General features: G+C 38.5%; 1 protein-coding gene and 1 long non-coding RNA gene across 3 annotated transcripts in view; one reads left to right on the top strand and one right to left on the bottom strand.

The window, feature by feature from the left end:
* LOC135114160 (extracellular matrix organizing protein FRAS1-like) overlaps nt 1-20,731 on the top strand; it is an 80,006-nt gene extending 59,275 nt beyond the window's left edge. For both annotated transcript variants that reach the window (XM_064029921.1, XM_064029922.1), the window contains 13 exons: nt 294-522; nt 683-931; nt 1,311-1,458; nt 2,732-4,526; nt 4,714-5,590; nt 6,246-6,368; nt 6,675-6,863; nt 7,297-7,494; nt 7,960-8,232; nt 10,062-10,195; nt 12,736-12,838; nt 13,431-13,607; nt 15,295-20,731. In XM_064029921.1, coding sequence (XP_063885991.1) covers nt 294-522; nt 683-931; nt 1,311-1,458; nt 2,732-4,526; nt 4,714-5,590; nt 6,246-6,368; nt 6,675-6,863; nt 7,297-7,494; nt 7,960-8,232; nt 10,062-10,195; nt 12,736-12,838; nt 13,431-13,607; nt 15,295-15,861 — 5,062 coding nt within the window. In that variant the 3' untranslated portion in view covers nt 15,862-20,731. The remainder of the gene's footprint in view (nt 1-293; nt 523-682; nt 932-1,310; nt 1,459-2,731; nt 4,527-4,713; nt 5,591-6,245; nt 6,369-6,674; nt 6,864-7,296; nt 7,495-7,959; nt 8,233-10,061; nt 10,196-12,735; nt 12,839-13,430; nt 13,608-15,294) is intronic.
* LOC135114166 (uncharacterized) lies at nt 20,696-22,635 on the bottom strand. Its single transcript, XR_010275344.1, has 2 exons — nt 22,262-22,635; nt 20,696-20,954 (listed from the first exon to the last, which is right to left on the bottom strand). It is a non-coding gene; the product is annotated as an uncharacterized LOC135114166 (long non-coding RNA).
* Nucleotides 22,636-22,830: the final 195 nt, after the last annotated feature.

Here is a 22,830-nt window from a genome sequence, read left to right as displayed (position 1 = left end):
CACTGAATGGTAATTTTGGTAGCACTTTTCTGGGGTTCCTGATTTCAGGTAACATGCCATTCTCTCTCTCTCTCTCTCTCTCTCTCTCTCTCTCTCTCTCTCTCTCTCTCTCTCTCTCTCTCTCTCTCTCTCTCTCTCTCTCTCTCTCTCTCTCTCTCTCTCTCTCTCTCTCTCTCTCTCTCTGAGAATATAATTTATTATCATCTCATCTTCCTGAAAACTGTGGCAACATTCTGTTTAGGCTACTGTACATATTTACATTCCTATTACTTTGCCTGTCCATTTTCTTTCAGACCTAACAGCATCTCGGACACTTTCCACATCATCATTACACCTGTAGATGACCAGCTTCCTGTTCTCACCACAAATGTCATCAAAGTTCAAGAAGGAACAAGGAAAGTTATCTCTGAATTTGAAATTCAAGCTGCTGATGCAGATACTCATGATGAACTTCTGGTGGTGAGGATGAGTGAGTTGCCACAACACGGATGGTTGGAGGTTGATGGGAAACAGGATGCAAGGGTAAGATGTTGAACTGAATATATTCATTAGAGTGTCTAATTACCTAATTGTTTTTTTGTGAACCTTTAATTAGTATGGATTCCAAGCATGTTTTTATTACATGTATGAAAATATAAAAAAATCCCACTGATTAAAGTATCTAATTTAATTTCTTCCTCAGGTCTTCACTATGATGGAACTTTATTCTGGGGCTGTGTCTTATGTACATGATGGATCAGCCTCCTCACAGGACTCATTTAGTGTGGTCGTCTCAGACTCCACTAACAGCCAGTACCTGCAGGTAGGGAAGCAAGCTCCCACTAGTGAACCAACCACCATTAATGTGGAGGTCTCTAAGGTGGAAGATGGCACCCCAATCCTTAGAGTAAATAGAGGACTTCACTTCTTGCAGCAAGAAGCTGGAACCAAGGTAGGCTGCTAGTTGGGATTTTTGATGTATCAAGATATATCAAGGTAAAGAATTCAGATATAAATCTCAGGTAAATCTTAAAGACTTGTGTCTGAAAGGAAACCCAATGTTGAGAGGAGACTGCATGAAAATTATTAAAAAGAGATCAGGATGTGCTGGAGTAGTTTTCCAAGTACAAAAAATAAATCATTTGAATTCAGAACCAGTGTTGTGTACAAACAATTTGCATAAGTTAAAAGAAAATGTGTATGTCAATTTGGTCTTAATAACTGGAGATATGAGTGTAACTCAATCTTCTGATTTATTATGTATTTATTTACTTATTTTGACTTATAAATCAATTATGTAATGTTAAACTATATATTTTTGCATTCTTAAGGGAAAAAATTTCATCACAAGCCATGAGTTGCTAGTGGAGGACAAAGACACTCCTCCTGAGAAGGTACAGATAATAGTAACAGCTGGCCCAACCCATGGACAGCTGCACCTTACCTCTCAGAAGCAACCAGTATCTTCTTTTACACAAGGTAACGTACACCTGTTCCTTTTGATTAGTTTTAAGTGCATTCAGTCAATCTTAGAATTCTATGAAACAGCAGATAGGAATCATTACTTAGTAGGTGTATTTTTATGTAGTAGTTTTGTGCAAATGTTGGTGTTGGTTAGACACTGAGGCAGTCTGTCCTAATCTTTTACTGCATGTGTCATCCTTTGTGTGATTTGGAAGACTTGTCAGAATACTATGTTTTGGAAATTAAATATTTGAAGACTAATGAGGTTCACACATTTGGTTACTGTGGTGAATGGATAGTGCCACGACAAGACAGAAACATGAGCCAAAGCTGGACTGGGTGTGAGGTACCTTACGATCCAGTGAGATAAGGCTTGTCCTAGCCTGCCAGACTTGGGTTCAGTCCCTGGTCACATTCATCTCTCATTTTTATTGTATATTGATATTTCACTGTTTCATAATGGCAAATGTGTTTCTTCATTTAATTGTGGTATTGGTAGTATGGCAGTAGGACTGTCTTATGAAGATTTGTTAAAGGGAGTTGGATAAGACTTGTTTGAGCTTATGATGATGTGGTACAGTTGAATCAGCTAGGAAATGAGAGTCCCCTACAAGGGGAGAGAAAACATATGTGGAACAGTGGCTTCCTAGTTTTATACTCTAGTAAAATTTCACAAAAACCTTAACCACGCTTTCCAAACAGTCTTGGACTGTTTGGATACATTCACTAATACATTGATTTAATGAAGCACCAGAAATAAATCTAGAAGGAGAAGAATCTTGTAATGTTGTGATGGGACACAGAAACACGAGCCAAGGCAGGACTGGCCATGAGATACTTTATGGTACAGTTGGATAAGACCTCTCTTTGTGGCTGGTTAGATCCAGGTTTGATCCCCAATCAGATCCAACTCTGTTATTTATAATAGATTAATTTCTCACTGTTTTCAATGGAGAACATAGTTCTTCATTTAGTTATGACAAAGAGAAGTATAATTTGTAGAAGTTAGATGATTTGATAAATATGAGTTTTGAAACTCATTGACTGAAGAAAGTAAGTAATCTAAAGAAAATATTCATTTAACAATTTTATGAATTATAATTTATGTATTTGATGAAAGTAAATATGGAGGATAGTATGATGAATGTAATTAAGTGGTAGCAAATATTATTATGCATGGTTCTTTCTTTTTTTATGGCTTCTTATTGCTATGGCAGTATTTATTGAGATTATGAAATCATAAACATTGTACCATTGATTAAATCAATTCTATTTCATTCTTTCACAGCTGACATAACAGCAGGTCACATCTACTATGAACTCACTGCCCCCTCCCACCAAGTGTACAGTGATCAGTTTAGCTTTGAAATAAGAGATGATAAATCCAGTGTTGTACCTGGCAACATTTTCCACATCCAATGGTCTTTGTTTGTCATGGGCCACAAACAATACAGTGTGAGAGAAACTGAAAAAGAGATTAATATTCTGGTGAGGAAGATTGGTAACTTGAAGCAACAGTCCTCAGTGACCTGCATCACACATGGAGGGTCTGCCAGAGGGCGCACCAAAGGAACACAACAGGTGGACTTTACGCCTGTTTCTAACCCTCTCCAGTTTGCAGAAGGAGAAGCAGAAAAGTACTGTGTTGTCCCGATCCAGGACGATGACATTTTTGAAGACTCTGAAACATTTAGTGTGAGGCTGGCAGAACCAAGCTATGGTCTTTTGGGACGGCCCAGAAAATCACTGATAACTATTAATGATGATGAAGATAAACCATTAGTCATGTTTGATACTAGTCATTTTGTTGTAAGTGAGACTCAAGGTTTCATCATTGCTGGAATGAAACGATCTGGAGACACAAGTGTTGGAGTATCTGTGATGTGTGTTAGTGAGGATGGAACTGCCATAGGTTCTCAGCCAAACCATTTAGCCAATGGAACTGACTTTATTCACCGTTTACATGATGAGTCTTCTATGGTTGTGTTTGCTCCTGGCATTACAAATTCCTCATGCACTGTGAAAATCATAGACGACCATGTTTTTGAAATGAATGAAGAGTTTTTTTTAGTGTTGAAGGACCCATCTGAGAACACAGCACTTGGAGATCATTGGAGGGCGTCTGTCACCATTAGGGGACCAAATGATGAGAGCAGAATTGGTTTCAACCCAACTGAATATATTGTGTCAGAGAGTGAAGATACAGTAAGTCTTAGATTGGAGAGGACTGGAATGGACCTGAGTCATACCTGCAGTGTATGGTGTACCACAGGGGACAGCTCCCAGCTGGAGGCTCAGCCTTCACTTGACTTTGTTCCCCATTCAGAACAAGTGAATTTTACAGCTGGGCAAAGAAGTGCAAACTGCTCTATTCAGCTGATTGATGATAAACTGAATCCCAAAGTGGAAGGAAGGGAGCAATTTATTGTGTCTCTCAGCACTGGGCAGAATGCCTCTGTTAGCAGCAGCAGCTCAAAGGCTGTTGTGATACTGACAGACAAGGAGGACATCCCCTCAATACAGTTTGGAGCAGCAGAGGTTACAGTGCGAGAAAACCAGACCATGGTTAGGGTTCCAGTGATACGATCAGGTGACTTGAGTCAAAAGTCTTATGTTCGGTGCTCAACACGCCAGAGATCAGCCAAAGCAAATATAGATTTCATTGAACGACCCAATACAAAGGATTCAGTTGTCACATTCCATAAGGGAGTCTCAAGGATGGAGTGTGAAGTGAGCTTGATAGATGATGTCATTTATGAAAAGGAAGAAAAGTTCATTGTGAAACTATCTCATCCAGATTCTGCATCTGTCTTCCGTCCCCACCTTGGGGAGGACAGGGTGGCACGAGTAACTATTGTAGACTGGGAGGATCGTCCAAGAGTGTCACTCGAACATGGTGCATATACCACCACTCAGCCGCCTGCTGTTACTCCCTCTGTCCCCTTCCACATCCCTATCATCAGAGTGGGAGACTCATCACAGGTGTTGTGGGTGAATGTGTCGACCCAGGATGGCTCAGCTATGGCAGGAGTGGATTATGAGGCACTTAGCACACAAGTGGAATTTGTCCCTGGGAATGCCAGGTTAGTAAAACTTAGTTATTAAAGTACCACTAGTTCATTTATATATAAAGATGTTGTAGACTCATATAATTGTTACTACACCTTATATGTTGATATTATTTTTCCAATTTAATGTTGGTCATATGATCAAATGAAAAGAAATCACAGTAATCCTTATGTGGTATCTGTGTATTCTTTTATTTCTTAGAATGGAATTGGAGGTGATGCTGCTGCACAACCCTCACAACAAAGCACCACGGATGTTCACATTGCTGTTGAGGCCTGAGGATTTCACCAATACTCAGCTTGGGACTCTTATATCCACATCAATTACTGTTCTGCCACGTGTGGATGGACAGGGATGGATTCTCCCAGCACCTCCTATTGTTGTCTCCCTTCCTTACTACCATAGTGCTGCGGATTATGTAAGGAAACCTGCCAGCCCAGGCTACCCTCTGGTTTGTGTGACTCCCTGTGAGGCCAGCTACCCAGGGAGTAATGTTACAACAGAAATGTGCGCTGAAGCAGGAATCAATGTTTCATCCATCCAATACTCATGGGAGGTGGCAGTTCCTGCTGAGGGAGGCAGTGGCTTCACTCCCTTCTATTCTCTTTCAGATGACACAAACTTTGCAAATTCTCACAGCAAGGCACTTGAATCCATGTTTTTTGCACGGCACTTTTGGGTTCGGTGTATTGCCACTCCCACCCAAGGCAAAGGTACACATGGCATTCCTCTGCGAAGTGAGGCTGCAACAATTGGAAGCCAGAATGGGGTATGTGAGACCGTGATGGCTCCAGGACTTGCTGGTGGGCTGCAGGGTCAATCCTTCAAGGCCTCCCTTACTTATATTAATGCCTCTGAAGAGCATCATCCCAATACTATCAAAGTTCATATTGAAATTCCCCACCAAGATGGCATGGTTCCCCTAATATCAACTCTTCCTATACATAACGTGCGCTACCTGCTGACAGAGGAAGTGTATCGCACACACCACCGCTGCTCCAACTTAGATGCTGCTGGAGGGTTCTTGAGATCTCTACAGTCTCCCAATTCTCATGAAGAATACCAGGGTGAGAGAGAGGTGAGTTTCACTTCACTTGTTTGTCTGTTGAAATGTGTGTCCATTTTGTCTTTGTATGTTTGGAACTTCATTAACTCGTATTTTTGCGTTAACTAAACCACCTGTTTTCTTTCTGTTTCTACAGTGCTCTCAGAAGAAGAAACATGACTAATGAGGTCAAACTAACATGTCAACTTGTTTGAATTTGTCTTTTGGAAAGATATCTATCATAAGAAGACATTCGAGCTTGTCCTCATGTTTATGTTATCACACTGATGGCAGCTCCTGCACTGAATTAAAAGCATTTCAGCACTCAATGTAGTCAGACTGTGAGTGGAATATATACTCATGATCTAGTAGCAGAAACCATAGTTGCTACAGAACTAAAAAATATGTAGAAAGAAATGCTACCAGACTCATTCTTCCAAAACAGTATGCTGTGTCAGAGATGTTTGTAAGCAGAGCTAATGATAAAAAAATTTACCTGATCTTTCTTTTCTGTGTCTTATCCATATTTCACATCTGTTGCCCTGTTTTGTCTCTTACAACGGAATTATTCACTCACATGATTGTACAAATTTCATCACTGGATTTTCTTGCTCAACCATAGAGCACACAGTGTATAGTCATGAACAAAAATTTAACCCCACACTTATAATATGTTTCTTTTTCACAGAGTAGTTCCCTACAACTGTATCAACACCTTGACTTGAAGAAGTGCATGTGGACATTTTCTGCTTGGTTCTCAATGTCAGAGTTGGTTGACCGCTGTGGGGGGCAAGTGATATCAGATTTCCAGGTGTGCATACTTTTTGTATTAATTTTGTTTTATAGCTAGCTGAACCAAATACTTGGAATTAATAAGTCCATACTTGTTGCAAAGTACACTTGCATATAGTAGTTAATTACTGTCAAATAGATCAGCTGTTGCTCATTAGATACGTTATTTTTATGGGCTCAGTTTCTTGTAGTTGTTAGTACTATAAACTCTGAAATCATCCTTGACTACAATTTTTTGTGTCTGTGCTTTGTTTGCTGTGGTCATTTTTATGAATTGCATTCAGCAAGTTAAGGGAGCAAGTTTTGAAATACATCTCTTTCTCAGGTTGGATCAAGTGGTCAGAGTTTCCTGACTGTGCGTGTTCCTCTGTACATCTCACGAGTCCATGCCACATCTCCCCCTGGCTGGGCATCCCTTGACCACCGCACAGAGCTTTCAGTATCACTCTACTACAACACTCTCCTGTGGCACCGCGGACCCGTCACTGAGCCCTCCCTTACTGCCAGGGTGCAGGTGAGCAGGGCACCATGCACTGTGTCACATGTGATAAAGAAAAGTGCAGTTCAGTGATGTGACTGTTATCATTATTGTAATTCCATCTGCAGATGCATCCAAATATTAAGACAAGAAAGTAGATGAAGTTTGAGATCTGTACTACAGTATATATGACAGGTCAATCTTCTAAATTTTTTGGTGCCTTACACAAGTTCAAACCATGCTGTGACCTTGTGGCTTGCAAAGTATAATGCTCAGTAGTTCGAGTTTCTTGTCTGAAGATACCTTATACCTTTACAGAATCTTCTAGTAGGCACAATAAACCCATTTGAAACTGCTGTTATATACAACTCAGCATGTATCAAATCATTCAATCTTATGGATTTGTATAAGATTTGATCAAAGACTGGATTTTTAACAGCTTTTCACTGGCTAATGCTTATTTTCCAAGGTGACAAGGATGTCTCTGGATGACTCTGGACGACTGGTGATTGACATAACAACTCAAGCAAAATTTCGAGGCCAGTTTGTGATGCAGCATCCGCATCTGGAGCGGTATGTTTCCCGCCTCATTCCACCAGCACACTTGGAGACACAGTTCTCCTTGGAACTCCTGTGGTCAGCCTCTACCTGGGAAGGGCCAGAGCAGGTCAGTATATTAATTTTTCAAATCAGTAAAGTTTATAGTATTCAGTTGACTTTGAAAAGGAATTTCAACTGAAAGTTTAATACCTACAAAAATATCCTCTGATAAACTTTTCAAAGAGACAATATATAAAAATATATTTTTTTATATTATATCTACATTTAAATAAGAATGACAAGCTTTTATTTACATACAAAATATCCTTTTTCAACGTGAAACACTTCAGTGTAGATAGCAATTATGTTGATATAATCAGTTTGATTACCCAGTTTCTCACATTTACTTCATTGATGAGAGATGTCCATGAATGATGCTTTGCAAGGATTTATCTGTATTAGTAGTATGACTGACATAAAAATATTATAATTTCAAATTAGAGTCATTTAAAATTGCATTTTAAGAATGTACACATTGCTCATTCTTCCATTTCTTTCTATTTTATGTGTGTGGTGTGATGTGTGCAAGCAGACCTGGCGAGCAACCAGCACCTACAGTCTGCCAGACTATACAGGGGAGTACAAACTTGAATTGATGGCCTGCACAGCTCCCCCAACACAGGCATATGCTGTTGTTGATCCCCCAGCCTGCATGCCTCACCCTCCTCAAGCCTTCCCTCTGCCACTGGCCATTCAGCAGAGCCACCGTCCTGTGCCTCTGGTTTATACTCTCAACACAGTGTTCCAGCTCCTCAACACTCCTGACCTCTTTCTCCAGGATCCTCGAGAAGTAGATAATTTACAGGTTAGAAAAGCTGTTTTTTTTTTCACGTGCATGACTAAATGTTATTAAATAATCAAACCATTAATTGAAAGAAGGGAAGATTTAATTTTTGTTCCATAATTTGTGTTTACATTATATATATTTACATATTTGTGTAAATAGATAAACGTAGAGTTTTTTTTTTTGTGTGTGTGTGTGTGTGTGTGTGTGTGTGTGTGTGTGTGTGTGTGTGTGTGTGTGTGCACTTTTCATGAATTTAGTACAAATAATGGTGAGGAGAGAGACCAAGAGTATACTTAAGAGATGAAACAAAGATGATGGGGAGGGAGAATGTGAGTTTACAAGTATGAGTGAAAGATTAAGGGGAGCGCCCACCTCCAATTGCATTGAAAATGATTTTTTTCACTTTTTTTTTGGGGGGGGGCTTAAATTCATCCCACATGATAAGGGAAACGTTTGGTATACAATAATCACGGATCTGACAAGTTTAGGCTTAGGTAGAGAGCAGTTTCCCCCTCCCCCCATTCCCGCCATGCTGGGGCGGCGTCTCAATGGCCACGCGCGGCAAGCTGCCATAGAGAGAATTGCTTATTTCTCTATCAATGGCTTACAATTGTCCTTCTCTACAGCAAAATCTATGCTGGAAAGAAAAAAGGAAAAATATATACCCCTTTCCGATGACGCAACTACTTCCATGATACCCCAGGCGTAAGACTATCTAGTCGGTAAAGGCTAAAAATATATAAATAAATAAATAAATAAATATTCAACAATATTTTTATGTTTCACTTACATCACTAACCTGATCAAATAAAATCAGAGTACAGGGAAGGGTATAAAAAGGCGATAAAAGCTATAGGCACCACACGCTGAGCCTTGCAATGTTTCAGCATTGCATAGAAAGCCTCTAATAGCAATGATTTACAAATATAACAATATATAAATGACACCCCTATAAATCCTGCTCTCTCTCTGACTCAGCAAGAGAGAAAACAGAGAAGTTTTAGGGGTAGCTAGCCTCGTTTCTACTGATTTTTAGGCATCTTATTGAAAGTTGATCTATTTTTGCCTCTCCTGAAAACATGCTTTTTTGAGGTTTTCCTGTAATGACTGGGTTATTTATTGTCCTATAGTCACCATTTTTGTCATGTAAGTAGATGGGACTGTGACACACGATCGGTAAGAAGAAATTTTCATTTTTCAAGTAGGTTTTTTTCTTGTGATTTTAATTATGCACAAAAAAATTTCCTCTGTGTTTGTCTAATGTTTTGATTACTTTATAATATAGATTTGGACAAAACCTTCTTACTGAACCTGCATAATTTTTCTAGCTGCTACCATGCACGATTTCAATGTGATCCATCGACTCTAACATTTTTTTATTCAATTTTTTTTAACAACTTTGAAAAGAAATCACTGCACATGCGCAGTTCTTTATAGATTAATGAAAAGTTCAACGAGTATTATGTTTTTAATGACAAAGAAGATGAAACAATGGAAAAAAGTCTACGGTTAAAAGGAGCTGCTTTGCAGGTGGAGGTGGATGCTGCCCTTAAGTGTGGAGAGAGGTAGAGTGAGAGAAGAGGTGATCTCTTTGGTGAGGCCAGAAATGCAGCAGGTTGTGTTGAAATGGATGGAGGTTTCACCAGGACTAAACCTGGTTTAATGTGGATTAAAGTAAAAATTGGAATGACAGTTTTAGGTACTTATGAGTGCATATCATTCTGGTTGTGAAAGGAATGAAGAGGAGATATGATATTGATCTCTGTGGTTTAAGAGATTTTTTTCAATCTGTAACACCAGTATGCGATTCTTCTGCAATTCATTATTGTTCTTTTTGCCTTGTACAGAAAGTTGACTACTTGGGCAGCTTTGGTCCAGGACAGACTATATATGGCCGTGTGCTGTGGCATCCCAGTCAGGACCTTCACTCAGCCTACCAGGTTTACATTCAGCGTGTCTACCTCTGTGCTGGTGCTGATGGGTAAGGAGATGGCCTGCTTTAAATTGATATTTACTAAAATTCTTGCAGTAGACTGAACTATTTTAAATACCTTATGTTCATCACATGGAGGAGGCAGTAGACACCTGCCAAAACAATAATTACTCCCAGTGAGGTCTAAAGCACTGTTCAGGGGGTGCTGTAAACTTATCATTAAACCCAGCTGTGACCTCACTGAACGTTTCCCTTTATGTCTCACAACACAAGGGGGCAGTCACAGCCTGCCCTCTAAAGACAACTCTCTTCCTCCACACAAAACTACAAGCACCTAATAACACACACACCCTTCATTAAAAAATTTTAAAATCATCATGGCGACTCTTACACCAGCCTCGGAGTCCCCATGTGGGGAGGACCATAAATGTCCCCAGGTGAGACTGCCTTTCTGTTGACGACCCTAAGTGTCTTGACACCCCCCTTAACTTTTTCTTCATTAACTTCTGCAACATTCACGGTCTAAGATCTAATTTTCAATCTGTACAACACCACCTCTCCTCTTCTAAACCTCATCTTCTTTTCCTCACTGAAATTCAGGTGTCTGTGGCAACTGACAGTAGCCCCTTTTCTGTTCCCTCCTACTTTCTCTATTTTCATTTTTGATCCAAAGCTGGATGCTGCGTTTATGTGCGCAATGACTTAACCTGCTCTCGTGCCCACGCTCTTGAATCTTCCGAGTTTTCCACCATCTGGCTATGACTACAGAGTCACTCTCATACTAAATTTATCTGTGCTGTATACCTCTCACCTAACTCCTCTGACTATAAGAAATTCTTTGACTACTTAACTTCCAAAGTGGAGCACATTCTAACCCTCTTCTCTTTTGCAGAGATCTCTATTCTTGGAGACTTCAATGTTCACCACCAGCTTTGGCTTTCCTCTCCTTCACTGACCATCCTGGTGAACTAGCCTACAACTTTGCTATCCTCCATAACCTAGAGCAATTGGTGCAACACCCTACTCGTATTCCTGACCGTCTTGGAGATACGCCCAACATTCTTGACCTTTTCCTGACCTCTAATCCTTTTGCTTATGCTGTCACCCTTTCTTCTCCATTGGGCTCTGATCACAATCTCATATCTTTATCTTGTCCTATCGCTCCAATCCCTCCTCAGGATCCCCCTAAGCGAAGGTGCCTCTGATGTTTTGCCTCTGCTAGTTGGGGGACCTGAGGAGGTATTTTGCTGATTTTCCTTGGAATGACTACTACTTCCGCGTCAGAGACCCGTCTTTGTGTGCTGAGCGCATAACAGAGGTGATAGTGTCTGGCATGGAGGTGTACATTCCTCACTCTTTTTTTTGTCCTAAACCTTTTAAACCTTGGTTTAACACAGCTTGTTCTCGTGCTATACATGATAGAGAGGTGGCCCACAAAAGGTACTTAAGCCTTCCATCACCAGAATCTTATGCCCTTTATATTTCTGCCCGGAACCATACTAAGTCTCTTCTCCAACTAACCAAAAACTCCTTCATTAACAGAAAATGTCAAAACCTTTCAAGATTTAACTCCCCTCGTGACTTCTGGCATCTAGCCAAAAATATCTCCAATAACTTTGCTTCTTCTTCTTTCCCTCCTCTATTTCAACCAGATGGCACCACTGCTATCACATCTATTTCTAAAGCTGAACTCTTCACTCAAACCTTTGCTAAAAACTCTATCTTGGACGATTCTGGGCTTGTTCCTCCCTCTCCTCCATCCTCTGACTTCTTCATGCCACCTATTAAAATTCTTCGCAATGATGTTTTCCATGCCCTCGCTGGCCTAAACCCTCGGAAGGCTTATGGACCTGATGGGGTACCTCCTATTGTTCTCCGAAACTGTGCCTCTGTGCTTGCACCTTGCCTAGTCAAACTCTTTCAGCTCTGTCTGTCAACATCTACCTTTCTTTCTTGCTGGAAATTTGCCTACATTCAACCTGTTCCTAAAAAGGGTGACCGTTCTAATCCCTCAAACTACCATACTATTGCTTTTATTTCCTGCCTATCTAAAGTGTTTGAATCTATCCTCAACAGGAAGATTCTTAAACATCTATCACTTCACAACCTTCTATCTGATCGCCAGTATGGGTTCCGTCAAGGCTGGTCTACTGGTGATCTTCTAGCTTTCCTTACCGAGTCTTGGTCATCCTCTTTTAGAGATTTTGGTGAAACTTTTGCTGTTGCCTTGGACATATCAAAAGGTTTTGATAGAGTCTGGCACAAAGCTTTGATTTCAAAACTACCCTCCTAATGCGAACTTACAAGAATTTTACAGATATCACCTTTTTGGACATTATTTTTCCAAATTAAATATTTTGTTGTCTTGCTGATTTATGGAGAATGCTGACTTATAGAATACCGAGTTATGATAGTTTTACTTTCCTTCATTTCAGCAGCATTAAATAAAATACAAGAAAAATGTATATATACTGGCCGAGTACTAATGTTGCAATAATTCTAGCGAAACAGGTTTATGGCTGGTGAGATTTGTGTGTCTCCCTGAAGGCTAACAGTTTTCCATTCTGACAATATGGTGTTCTTGGCAGGTATATTCCTACATATGACCCAACAGGAGAGCTTTATAATGAAGGTCCTCAGTATGGCTGCCTCAAGCCCTCCAGCACACTGAAGCACAGGTTTCTTATTCTGGTAATGTAATCTTTTATTCCTTTTCACACACAATGTTCTTAATGTCACTTGTACTTAAAGTGTGGAATGTAGTCCTTTATAGATAATTTTCCAGTGATTGAAATTATATAGAAAATGGGAAAAAATAGTGGAAAAAAGTAATGAAATAATTATGATGTTTATGTGAGCTCTTTTTATTATCCCTGAATGTTTTTGTCTTTTATTAATGTGTATTACTAATATGCACTTTATCTTAGAAAAATACAATGAGTAATATTAACAGTTAAGTTAGTAAAATGTATCTTTTCATTTTGAAATATTTCATAAAAACTTTTAACAGTACAGAGACTTGTAAAAAAAGGAAACGTTACACTCACTTTTACCATATGCAGCCTTAAGTCCTTTGATCTCTGGAGGGTTTATTACTTGTCATGTTTTGCAAGGAGACTGTCAGCTGGATAGAAGATTTAAGATTAAAGGAATATGCTAAATACAGTAAAGTTGAGTGCTGAGTAGCATAGTACCACACCTGTAGGATATAATAACCTTTATGATTTCTCCTTTGAGAATTCAGTATTGGAAAAAATCACAAACCCCTAATTCTTTTTTTCAGGATCGAGAGCAGCCTTATGCAAGTGAAGCCAATTTAAGCCTTCCAGGATTGAAAGCCCATTTTGCTCGTGACCTTCCTGAGTTTTCATCTCTCAAGCAGCTCTCTGGAGTGGATGGCTTCCTCCTTGACACTGATGGCTTGTATCAGGTCAACTCAGGCCATCAGTGGTACTTACAGGCAAGTTGACTGATAACTATAAGGGCTTGAAAATTTTAAGTGATTCTCTAATATTCAGTAAGTATTGTTGATAAATTTAGAAATCAGATGTGACCATGATGTGGAGAGGTTAACTAATGTTTATAGTAGATTCATTTTGCTGAGGTGGTCATGTTCTTGAAAATACTCTACATAGAAAGAAAAATCTTGTCAGAATTTAGTATGACTTGTATGGTGCCAAAGTATGCTCATATTGCCACAATACAATGTTGCTGCCTCAGTGACTGCATGGCTGTCACAGAGAGTGGTTGTCTTGTTTATCCTGATCAGTGAACTATGATCTTTGCATTGTTTTGTGTTTCCTGACTACAGTATGGGAAATACAAACATCTGACCTAATAGACAGACCATCATCCAGATCACTGGGCTGAAGGAAATTGATATTATATACACGACACAAACAACCATTGGCCGCATTTGATTACCCAAAGATCTGTATTCCTTCACCATAGGTTTGTGGGACAGTTGGCTCCAAGATATTTCAGTACATGTCATGGCAAAGTGAAGGCAGTGTCTGGCATAACCACACAACAGAGCAGGAAATATCTCCAAGGTTAGGGACAGAAACTTGCCATGTGTTTCTGTCTCAGGCACCGTTGACAATAGCTTCTCTATCCCTGTGACCCTAACCTTTGGGATATTTCTTGCTCTGTCTTGTGGTAATGCCAGATATTGCCTTCACCTTGCTATATTGTGTACCAACATTCTTGGAGCCAACTATACAAGCTTGTGACAAGCTTGTGTTTTCCAACACAAAATTTTGAAAAGTGATAGAAGTTAACAAGAGTTTGATTAAATGATTTGACATCATAACTTCTCTGTTAAAAATTTTAAGCACCTTGAAATATTATGGATCATAATTATCCATCATGATCCTAATTCCTCAGTGGACAGTACATATTTGTTCTGATGTGAAGTGTATGTAACCAGCTTAATGATATCAGTGGCTTGTGTGATATATTTGGGAACTTAAATAGTTGTGTGCATTTGGGAAGCATGTAATGGTTCAAACAACATTTTACAGCATGTAGTGGCTCCATTTGCAAAGTGGCCAAAGGAAGTTCTTACACTTGAGTATACATGTGAGGTCCTGGAATAGCTTGGTGATGATTGTTTCAGACCTTGCCATTATGCACATTATGAACTTCCACTGGTAAGATTAGGGCCTTTCTGGGATATTGATTAGCATGCCTGTCTGAATTCTTGGGCCCCAGGCTTTGATTTAATTGGCACACTGCTCTCCCAACTGTTCATCCTTCCTTTAGTTTGGCTGATAAATGTATACCTAGGGAAATCTGGGATAGGAAAGATGTGGGATCCCAGACATCTTAGTGGCCCTGTGTCCTAGGGTGATGGATATCAATCACTACAAGCTCAAAGGCCAGTGAGACAGATGAGCACCAAGACCACACACAGCTTTAGCATTTATCCCACCTTTATCTTTAAGATTCATGGTACTGTAATTCATAGTGAGAGTTGTTGATCATTCTACCAAACAATAATGTCTTATGTCTTAATTGGAATGTACCATTCTATTCTACTCAACATTATGATAAAACTTTATTGTTGATGATAATTAAGGATGTTTCATACATGTATGTATAACAGAATCATGTCCAGCAGTACTTACCATCTTGAATGCTTCTAGGTGCTGTACACAATTGGTCCCCATAGTGAGCGGCCACGTCGGGAGACAAGCCTTCACTCTGCAATAACAAGTACATTTTCACCTGAGCTCAGTTACACTTCATCTGAAAGAGAAACAATAACAATTGAACTCAATAAAGTGCCTGAAGAAGGGACAGAAGAACTTCCAACTCCATCCTTCTTGGCATCTTTGTACACAAGAAATGGAACAAATATGAGAAGCTTTCAGCTGGAATCAACAAGTGCCACAGCACAAAATTCTATTTTCCTTTATGTATTATATGCAGTGGTTGCACTTTTGGTATTGTTAGTGATTATAATTGGAATAATTTTAATAGTGAAACGATTTTATAACAAATCAGAAAAAGACAAGGTGATTGTTGTGCGCAGCTTAAAGAATGAACGTGAAGAGTTTAGAAGAAGAGGTGAAACAAAAGCATTAGAAAGACCGAAAACATTGCCTCCCAATATGACATTGAATAGTGAAAGCAATCTTCAGACGGTGAAAGTGAAGACATTAGCAATAACAGTAAGAAATAATCTTGAAGATGAGGGAACCGAAGTGTAGTGCATTTTGAACATATCACAAAGCAATGTTTCAGTCATTAGACTCGTGTGCACCTTGACTACAAGTTGCTGTTGTGTGATATCAATGGGTGGATCAAGTGCAAAATGATTACATCTGATCACCATAAATGGGATTAGACCTGAAACTTTTTTTTACTGAACAATCTAATGAATATTTTTGTGAATACAGTGAATCCTTGATTTTCCAAAATGTATGACAAATGGATCTTATTGTCATAACTGGGATTAGGTCTTTGACTTCATTTAACTGAATGATATACTGAATATTTCTGTGGACCCTCATTTATGTTAACTAAAAGCTTGGAGGCTTGCATGGAAATTCCAATAATTTGATGTTTCACTTGATACTGGAAATAGTACAAAAATGGTGAGGGAACATTTTACAGTACACAAAATGAGGAAGAAAAAAAGCCCACCGAGTTGCCTCTTCCCTAAAAAAAGACAAAGCTGGGAAAAAGATATAGTCTGCCCTCATCCACTATAACAGTTAGGTTCCTGAGTGCATCATGCATGCACTTGGAGAAGTCCCTTTCTTTGAACCCCAACTTGCATTCCAATAAACTGGACTTTTTTTTCTGGTAAACTGGATGTGTTTGTACTAAACACAGGTTGATAGCATACACACACACACACACACACACACACACACACATTATGTAGTGTAATAGCTAGTTGCTCACAACCAAGGAGGCCAGGATTCAAGTCCCAGGAGCAGCAAGGCAGATGGGTGTGTCTCAATATGTAGCCCCTGTTCACCCAGCAGCAAATAGGTACAGGATATAAGCCAAAGGGTTGTGACTTTACTGTCTTGGTGTTGGATGTGTGAGTGTTCTCAGTCCTATCCAGTGATTGGTAACTATGAGCTTGGAGCTCTTTCTATAAGGGAATTATGCTATGTTATGAGACCAGCAGATGACCATGGGTGAATAATACACACACACACACACACACAAGAAGTATAGATTTCCTCAGAAAAGTGGGAACAAATGGAATGAACTCATTGAAGACGTCAATGCTGTAACTGTCCATGCTTTTAAGACCAAACTGGATAGATATAGAGACAGGATACTATGAGATTACTCCCCTCCCGTAAACCACAACTAGGTAAACACACACACACACACACACATACACAAACACACACACGTGCACATACTATTATTTTATTATGATTTTTTTTTCTTTACAATTGTGCAAAGAAATAAGTAACATGAAATTGGTTGCTTATGCAACTTTTGATTTTTATACATTTTCTTAAGCTTTGTAAATTTTACTCAAATCTTGAAAACTGAAAATCACCTAATTTACTTGAGCAACTGAATGTCTGCCTCCCTTTCTTTTATCATCATTTTTATATGGCACACATTAGATTGGACCATACTTGTATATTTTGTCACTGCTAATTTTGTGAATTTCGGGATACTGAAGTTGAAAAATTATGCAAAATCTGACACTTCCCTTACTTTTTAGAAATATACAGAGGGACTGCACATTTAGCATGTGTTGTTTTGTGTATTTTATATTTTGGGATACCATTCAATTACTATCCTACTTCAGTTTTAGTGAGCAAATCATCACATTCATTGTTGGTTGGCATCTGTGCTGTAGTGTACATTTAACCCTTCTGCTTCCCAACCACCACATTGTTGACATTAGCATCCTGTGTTTTTTAACTTCTCACCTGTGATGATGTTTTAGTGAGTGATACAAACCTAAGATGGTGTCAAGAACTTCTGGTTGTAATGGAGGGGGCATGCTGACAAAGATAGGAATCCTACAGGCACTAGGAAGCAGATGAGGCAGTGTGTAGAAGTAGATGTACCCAGCAGTCTTGGATACCACCTACACTCACCTCACTTACATACCTCTATGTAGCTGATATCAAGCATTGACCATTTCCCTTGACAATGATTTAAATACAGGTGAAGCATGATCACAATGGCCAATTCACCAAAACAGTACCAGTGCAGCATTAGGTGCTGTTATAAAATCTGTCCTTATCATCATCATGGATAAATCCCTCATCAGATACCTCACTATTTAGCCACTCATATACTATAATTTTGTTTGGCATTGGCTGTGGTGGAAGCTCACAGCTTTGTGGATACTGTGGCTGTGCTCTGAAAATGTAAACTAACTATACTGAATTTGAACTTGCATTTAATAAAGGCTTTGCCATTTTTATTTTTATGCACACAGAATGCTGCTACACATATATTTATGAATTTTGTATATAGTAATTTGCAATTTGAGGATCAATCCTCTCCCTCCTAGAGTCCTAGATGTTAAAATGTGAGGAAATACTTGTGGGTATGACTGTGAATGTGAGAGTGTGTGTGTGCATGTGGTGCCTTGTCTTGGGTGCACCCTTTGTGAGGGGGTGTTGGCCCAGTCTATGGATCAATAGAATTTGAATTTTATTATGTATTTTGTCATGAGTAAAGATTACATCATACTGCTATAATCATCATCATCATCATCAGTCTATGATTTCACTGCTCAAGGAATTGGCACTGACAAGCAGTTTTTTCAGAGAATTATTTCCTGTATAATGATATCACAACCCAGGAAGTCAAAATAACAACAGTGCATGCATGACCAATGTTTTCTCCGATAATTTAATGTTGGAGAGTATTTTTAGACTTAATTTAATGACATTTAACCTCCTATTCCATGCATTGTGTATAGTCCTGGTCCTTTTAGATAGAAAATATTTGTTGACATTGGTTGTGTCTGCATTTTTGCTTTGGCTACTCCTGGTTCATGGCTACTTCTGGTCCAGAACACTCGCTTAATGGTTTGTGGGTTTGTGTTATTTGCCAAATTTTGTACATATTTTTTTTATCTTTAGGTATCCAATAATGATTGATAACAAAAAAAAGAATCTTAAGCTTAAGGCTACAAGTTGAGCAAAAGTGACATTCTGTCAGCTTTGGTACCAATTAATGTTATTCATAGTTTTAACTATTTGTGGTTGGTGAAGTTATTTTGGCAACATATACTTGCCAAGTGTGTGGCCCACTGTATGATTTGTATTATTACTATAGTATATGAGATTCTGTGTAAATTTAAAGCAAATGTGCCCATATGCTAAAGTAAGTGATTATGGTATCAGGAGTATGAAAATATACCTAAGTTGATATAATCACAATAGTTGCAATACTTTAAATGTATTGAGAATATTCAATGATTGTTTGGTGCCTTCCCAATTGATTGTCAGTCTTTTTCTGTCATGCCTAATATAGAAAAAAGGTTGTAAGGTCATTAAGTGAGGGAATTTTTCCTTATTCCCTTTAGTAATATAAGATCAATATTATCATTGCAAACTAAAACCAGTCATTTACAAGTTTGCAGTGACATCATTGTTATTGTTCTTGTCATCATCATTATTGTTTTGAAAAGCAGTTTCTATGCTTACTCATATGACAGCAATTTGCCAAATTTCATGTTTGCCTGCAGTTAGTTTTTCATCTCTAATGCCTGGATCCTTCCTGCAGGACATCATTCAAAGCCTACTTATCGGAGACAGTTGTGACATGTGCATCCCTATAATGTTCTCCATCTTAAATGAATAGTAGGGCATCTGTGAGATACATTGGGGGCTGAATCATTTCTTTTTGCTGGAACAAGATAGAGTTATTTCCGATATGAGATGATAGTTGAAAAAATTGTTACTGCTATACTAATGACATTGTTTTATGTTTTGCTGTGGCAACAGTTATTATGGTTCAGTGAAAGTGAATGGATCTGTGATAGAAAGAATGAATTTTTAGATAGTTTGAGTCACACAAGAATCATGGGTAGTTATTGCCGAGACATTTACGAAATGCAACCTCGTGTCTTCTAACTTAACTGGCCAGCTCTTGGTATGGTCTTAGCGTAAAACTGTGCTGTGTAAGTTGCTTCTTTATTGCCCCATATATTGACTCATCAGTCAAGCTATATTGAAGGAGGATCTACCTTATTATAATGGACATAAGATTGGTGCTGCCTTTATATTTCACAGATAATCTGTAGTTTATTTATTTCATTCTTTTATTTGTTTACTTTCTACAGATATCAAAGGCTCAAATAATACTACATTGTTTATGATGTAGCTTATCTATATCTAAACTTCATTATACAATGTGATTGTAGTTTATTGCTACTATATGTTTTCAGTAAAAATTGTCATTCCAATACAGTACTAAATACCTAACAAGTATTTATATTTGTTTTGGGAAACTAACTTAGAACTTCAAAATTATTCCAAAATTTTAAGCCTGTATTCTTAAACATTTGGAAGCTTTCTCTTTAACTGACTCTAGTGGAAGTTATTCACATTTTTCAATAATGTTTATGTGAATCTAAAGATTGTTTGATGAGGGTTCTGCATTATAAGTGGGATAAAACACCCATGAGAACCAACCTAGCATCTGTCTCAGTGACCTTCAAAAATAGCCCTAATGAGAGCAAAGCATTTAAGAGTACAGGCCATTGCCCCTCCTTTTATCTAAAATATTCTTTGTGATTCCTTCAGAATGCTATGATAAGGTCAACTTTTTTCTGAAGCTTGATGACTTTCTTGTCAAAGTTAGACTGAAGGTGGAGTTTCATCACTGTATGTTGAGTCTGCCTAGTGCTTTAGTGATGTCATTCTTACCATCTCAGAAGGTGCTAATTGTAGTGCTTGTAAAGTTTCCCAGCAAACTGGTATAAATTTGAATGCTGCACAATAGAGTACTGTAATGTGAAGTTACTTGTGAATCTTTGTATTGGTTCAACATTCTTACATTATTTGGTATCACCTTTTCTCAGGTGTATGAATCACTGCCACTGTCTATTTATTTAATAAATGCAAACAAAGCCTTGATACGTCTTCTTTGATCATTGGGGTGTTGTCCTAATATGGATAGTACAAGTTACCAAGACATAATGTATATGTTGATGGTGTCGTGGGAGCTCCCTTGTGTAGTTCAATTGGCATTTTGCGGTTTCCATATTTTTTATGTTCTTATGGTGCTTTGGTGTGTTTGGTAGGGTAGCAAGGAAAGGAATGGAAAGTGAATCAACTCTTATTATCATCCCTTCTTCCTGCAAAGAAAAAAAAATCATAATAAAATAAAACAATTCATATAAATAAATATAAAAGTCATTCTTCTATCACCATTAATCAGCATTATTTTCCTGCTCAGTCACACATCCTCACATTCCTTTCTTCTCCCTCCCTCATTATGAGAGAGAGAGAGAGAGAGAGAGAGAGAGAGAGAGAAAATTCCAAACTTTCTTAATTAATGACGCCCTCTTTTTGCTGCCAACAGACGACACGGCTAAAACCCCCCACTTTCATCGTCGTCAGTGGCTTGGAGGTTTGTTGCAAGTCACTCAGCAGCCTCAGTGAGGATCCCTCCTTGACATGGTTGGTATCGGTAATGTGTGCGTGAAGAGACTGACAGAATTATACTTTTGCACGGGTGAGAGGATAGATGTTTATCAGACTAGGAATTTAAGAAAATGAGGGGTCTACACGTGACAGTAACTTTCTAAAACATAACTTATTTCCACCTATCATTCCCATCCATTGTTCGTGGAGTAATTTCATTAAATACTTTATAAATACTAAAGATTTTTAGGCAGATCAATTCACCGTATCCTCCTCATGTCCCACAGATTCGCCGCGTCGCGACCTTGAGTTTGGAAACCATTCAGTCTCCTTCGGTGGTTGGGAGTGCTGGTCACGTGTCATACAGCAGACAAACGTAATGAACAGCCACTTAGTCACACTCCGCACCTATTTTGCTGACAACAGTTTGTTAAAAAAAAAAAAAAAGAAAAAAAAGTAGAAGTGCGCTGCTGAAGAATATGAATAGTACGTAAACTATGCACGCAGTCTGAGCGTCCTCCCCTCCGGCGACATTTTTTTTTTTTTTTATGTAGGAAGGACACTGGCCAAGGGCAACAAAAATCTAATAAAAAAAAAAATGCCCACTGAAATGCCAGTCCCATAAAAGGATCAAAGCAGTGGTAAAAAATTGATGGATAAGTGTCTTGAAACCTCCCTCTTGAAGGAATTCAAGTCATACGAAGGTGGAAATACAGAAGCAGGCAGGGAGTTCCAGAGTTTACCAGAGAAAGGGATGAATGATTGAGAATACTGGTTAACTCTTGCGTTAGAGAGGTGGACAGAATAGAGGTGAGAGAAAGAAGAAAGTCTTGTGCAGCGAGGCCGCGGAAGGAGGGGAGGCATGCATGAATAAAAAACAGTTGCACACACACACACACACACACACACACACACACACACAACAGTGATGGAAAGAAGCTTTATCTTGCAATGACTAACTTTTTATCTTAATTTTCAATTACTATCCAATGTTTTTTTTTTTTTTTTTCAAACTTACCGTTACCATGCTTCTACGTAGTGCTTCTGAGTTCATGATGCAAGGGAGTGAACAATTATAGTAGAGGATTGATCGAGACGCTGACAAATACCTTATTTTTTCTCGTAATTACTCACTTAGAGAAAGAAAAGCCATGTCTTCCTATGCCGCAGTGTGACAAGCTCTTCATACAAAACGAGATATTCACTACATTTTTTTTTCCGGAGATGTTAGAGATAAAGGTACGTATATGTACTGACGCAGAATAAGAGTGCTTATATTGTATAACTCCTGTCAACTATCTGCTGTGAATCAAATTTCTTGGTTTTACGTGGTCCAAGTGGTTCTTTCTTTTACCCACTATTCATAAGTTGATGTGTATATTATCTGTCTCTTTCTTACGCATAAAATCAAATAAGTTAATAAGGTGTTTTAAACCTTCATTTGGAGTTTCTTGTCCTACTTTTTCTAATTATTCATTGTTATAGATTTCTTTCTTATTTTTCACTGATTATAAATTATTTTATTTTGTAATTTTGTGTATCTTTTTTTTTTTTTTTATTTACATAGGCGAACAGTGTTAATGATAT

The sequence above is a fragment of the Scylla paramamosain genome, chromosome 2 (genome assembly GCF_035594125.1).
Source record: "Scylla paramamosain isolate STU-SP2022 chromosome 2, ASM3559412v1, whole genome shotgun sequence".
NCBI lineage: Eukaryota > Metazoa > Arthropoda > Malacostraca > Decapoda > Portunidae > Scylla > Scylla paramamosain.
This window is presented reverse-complemented; position numbering and strand designations above follow the sequence as displayed.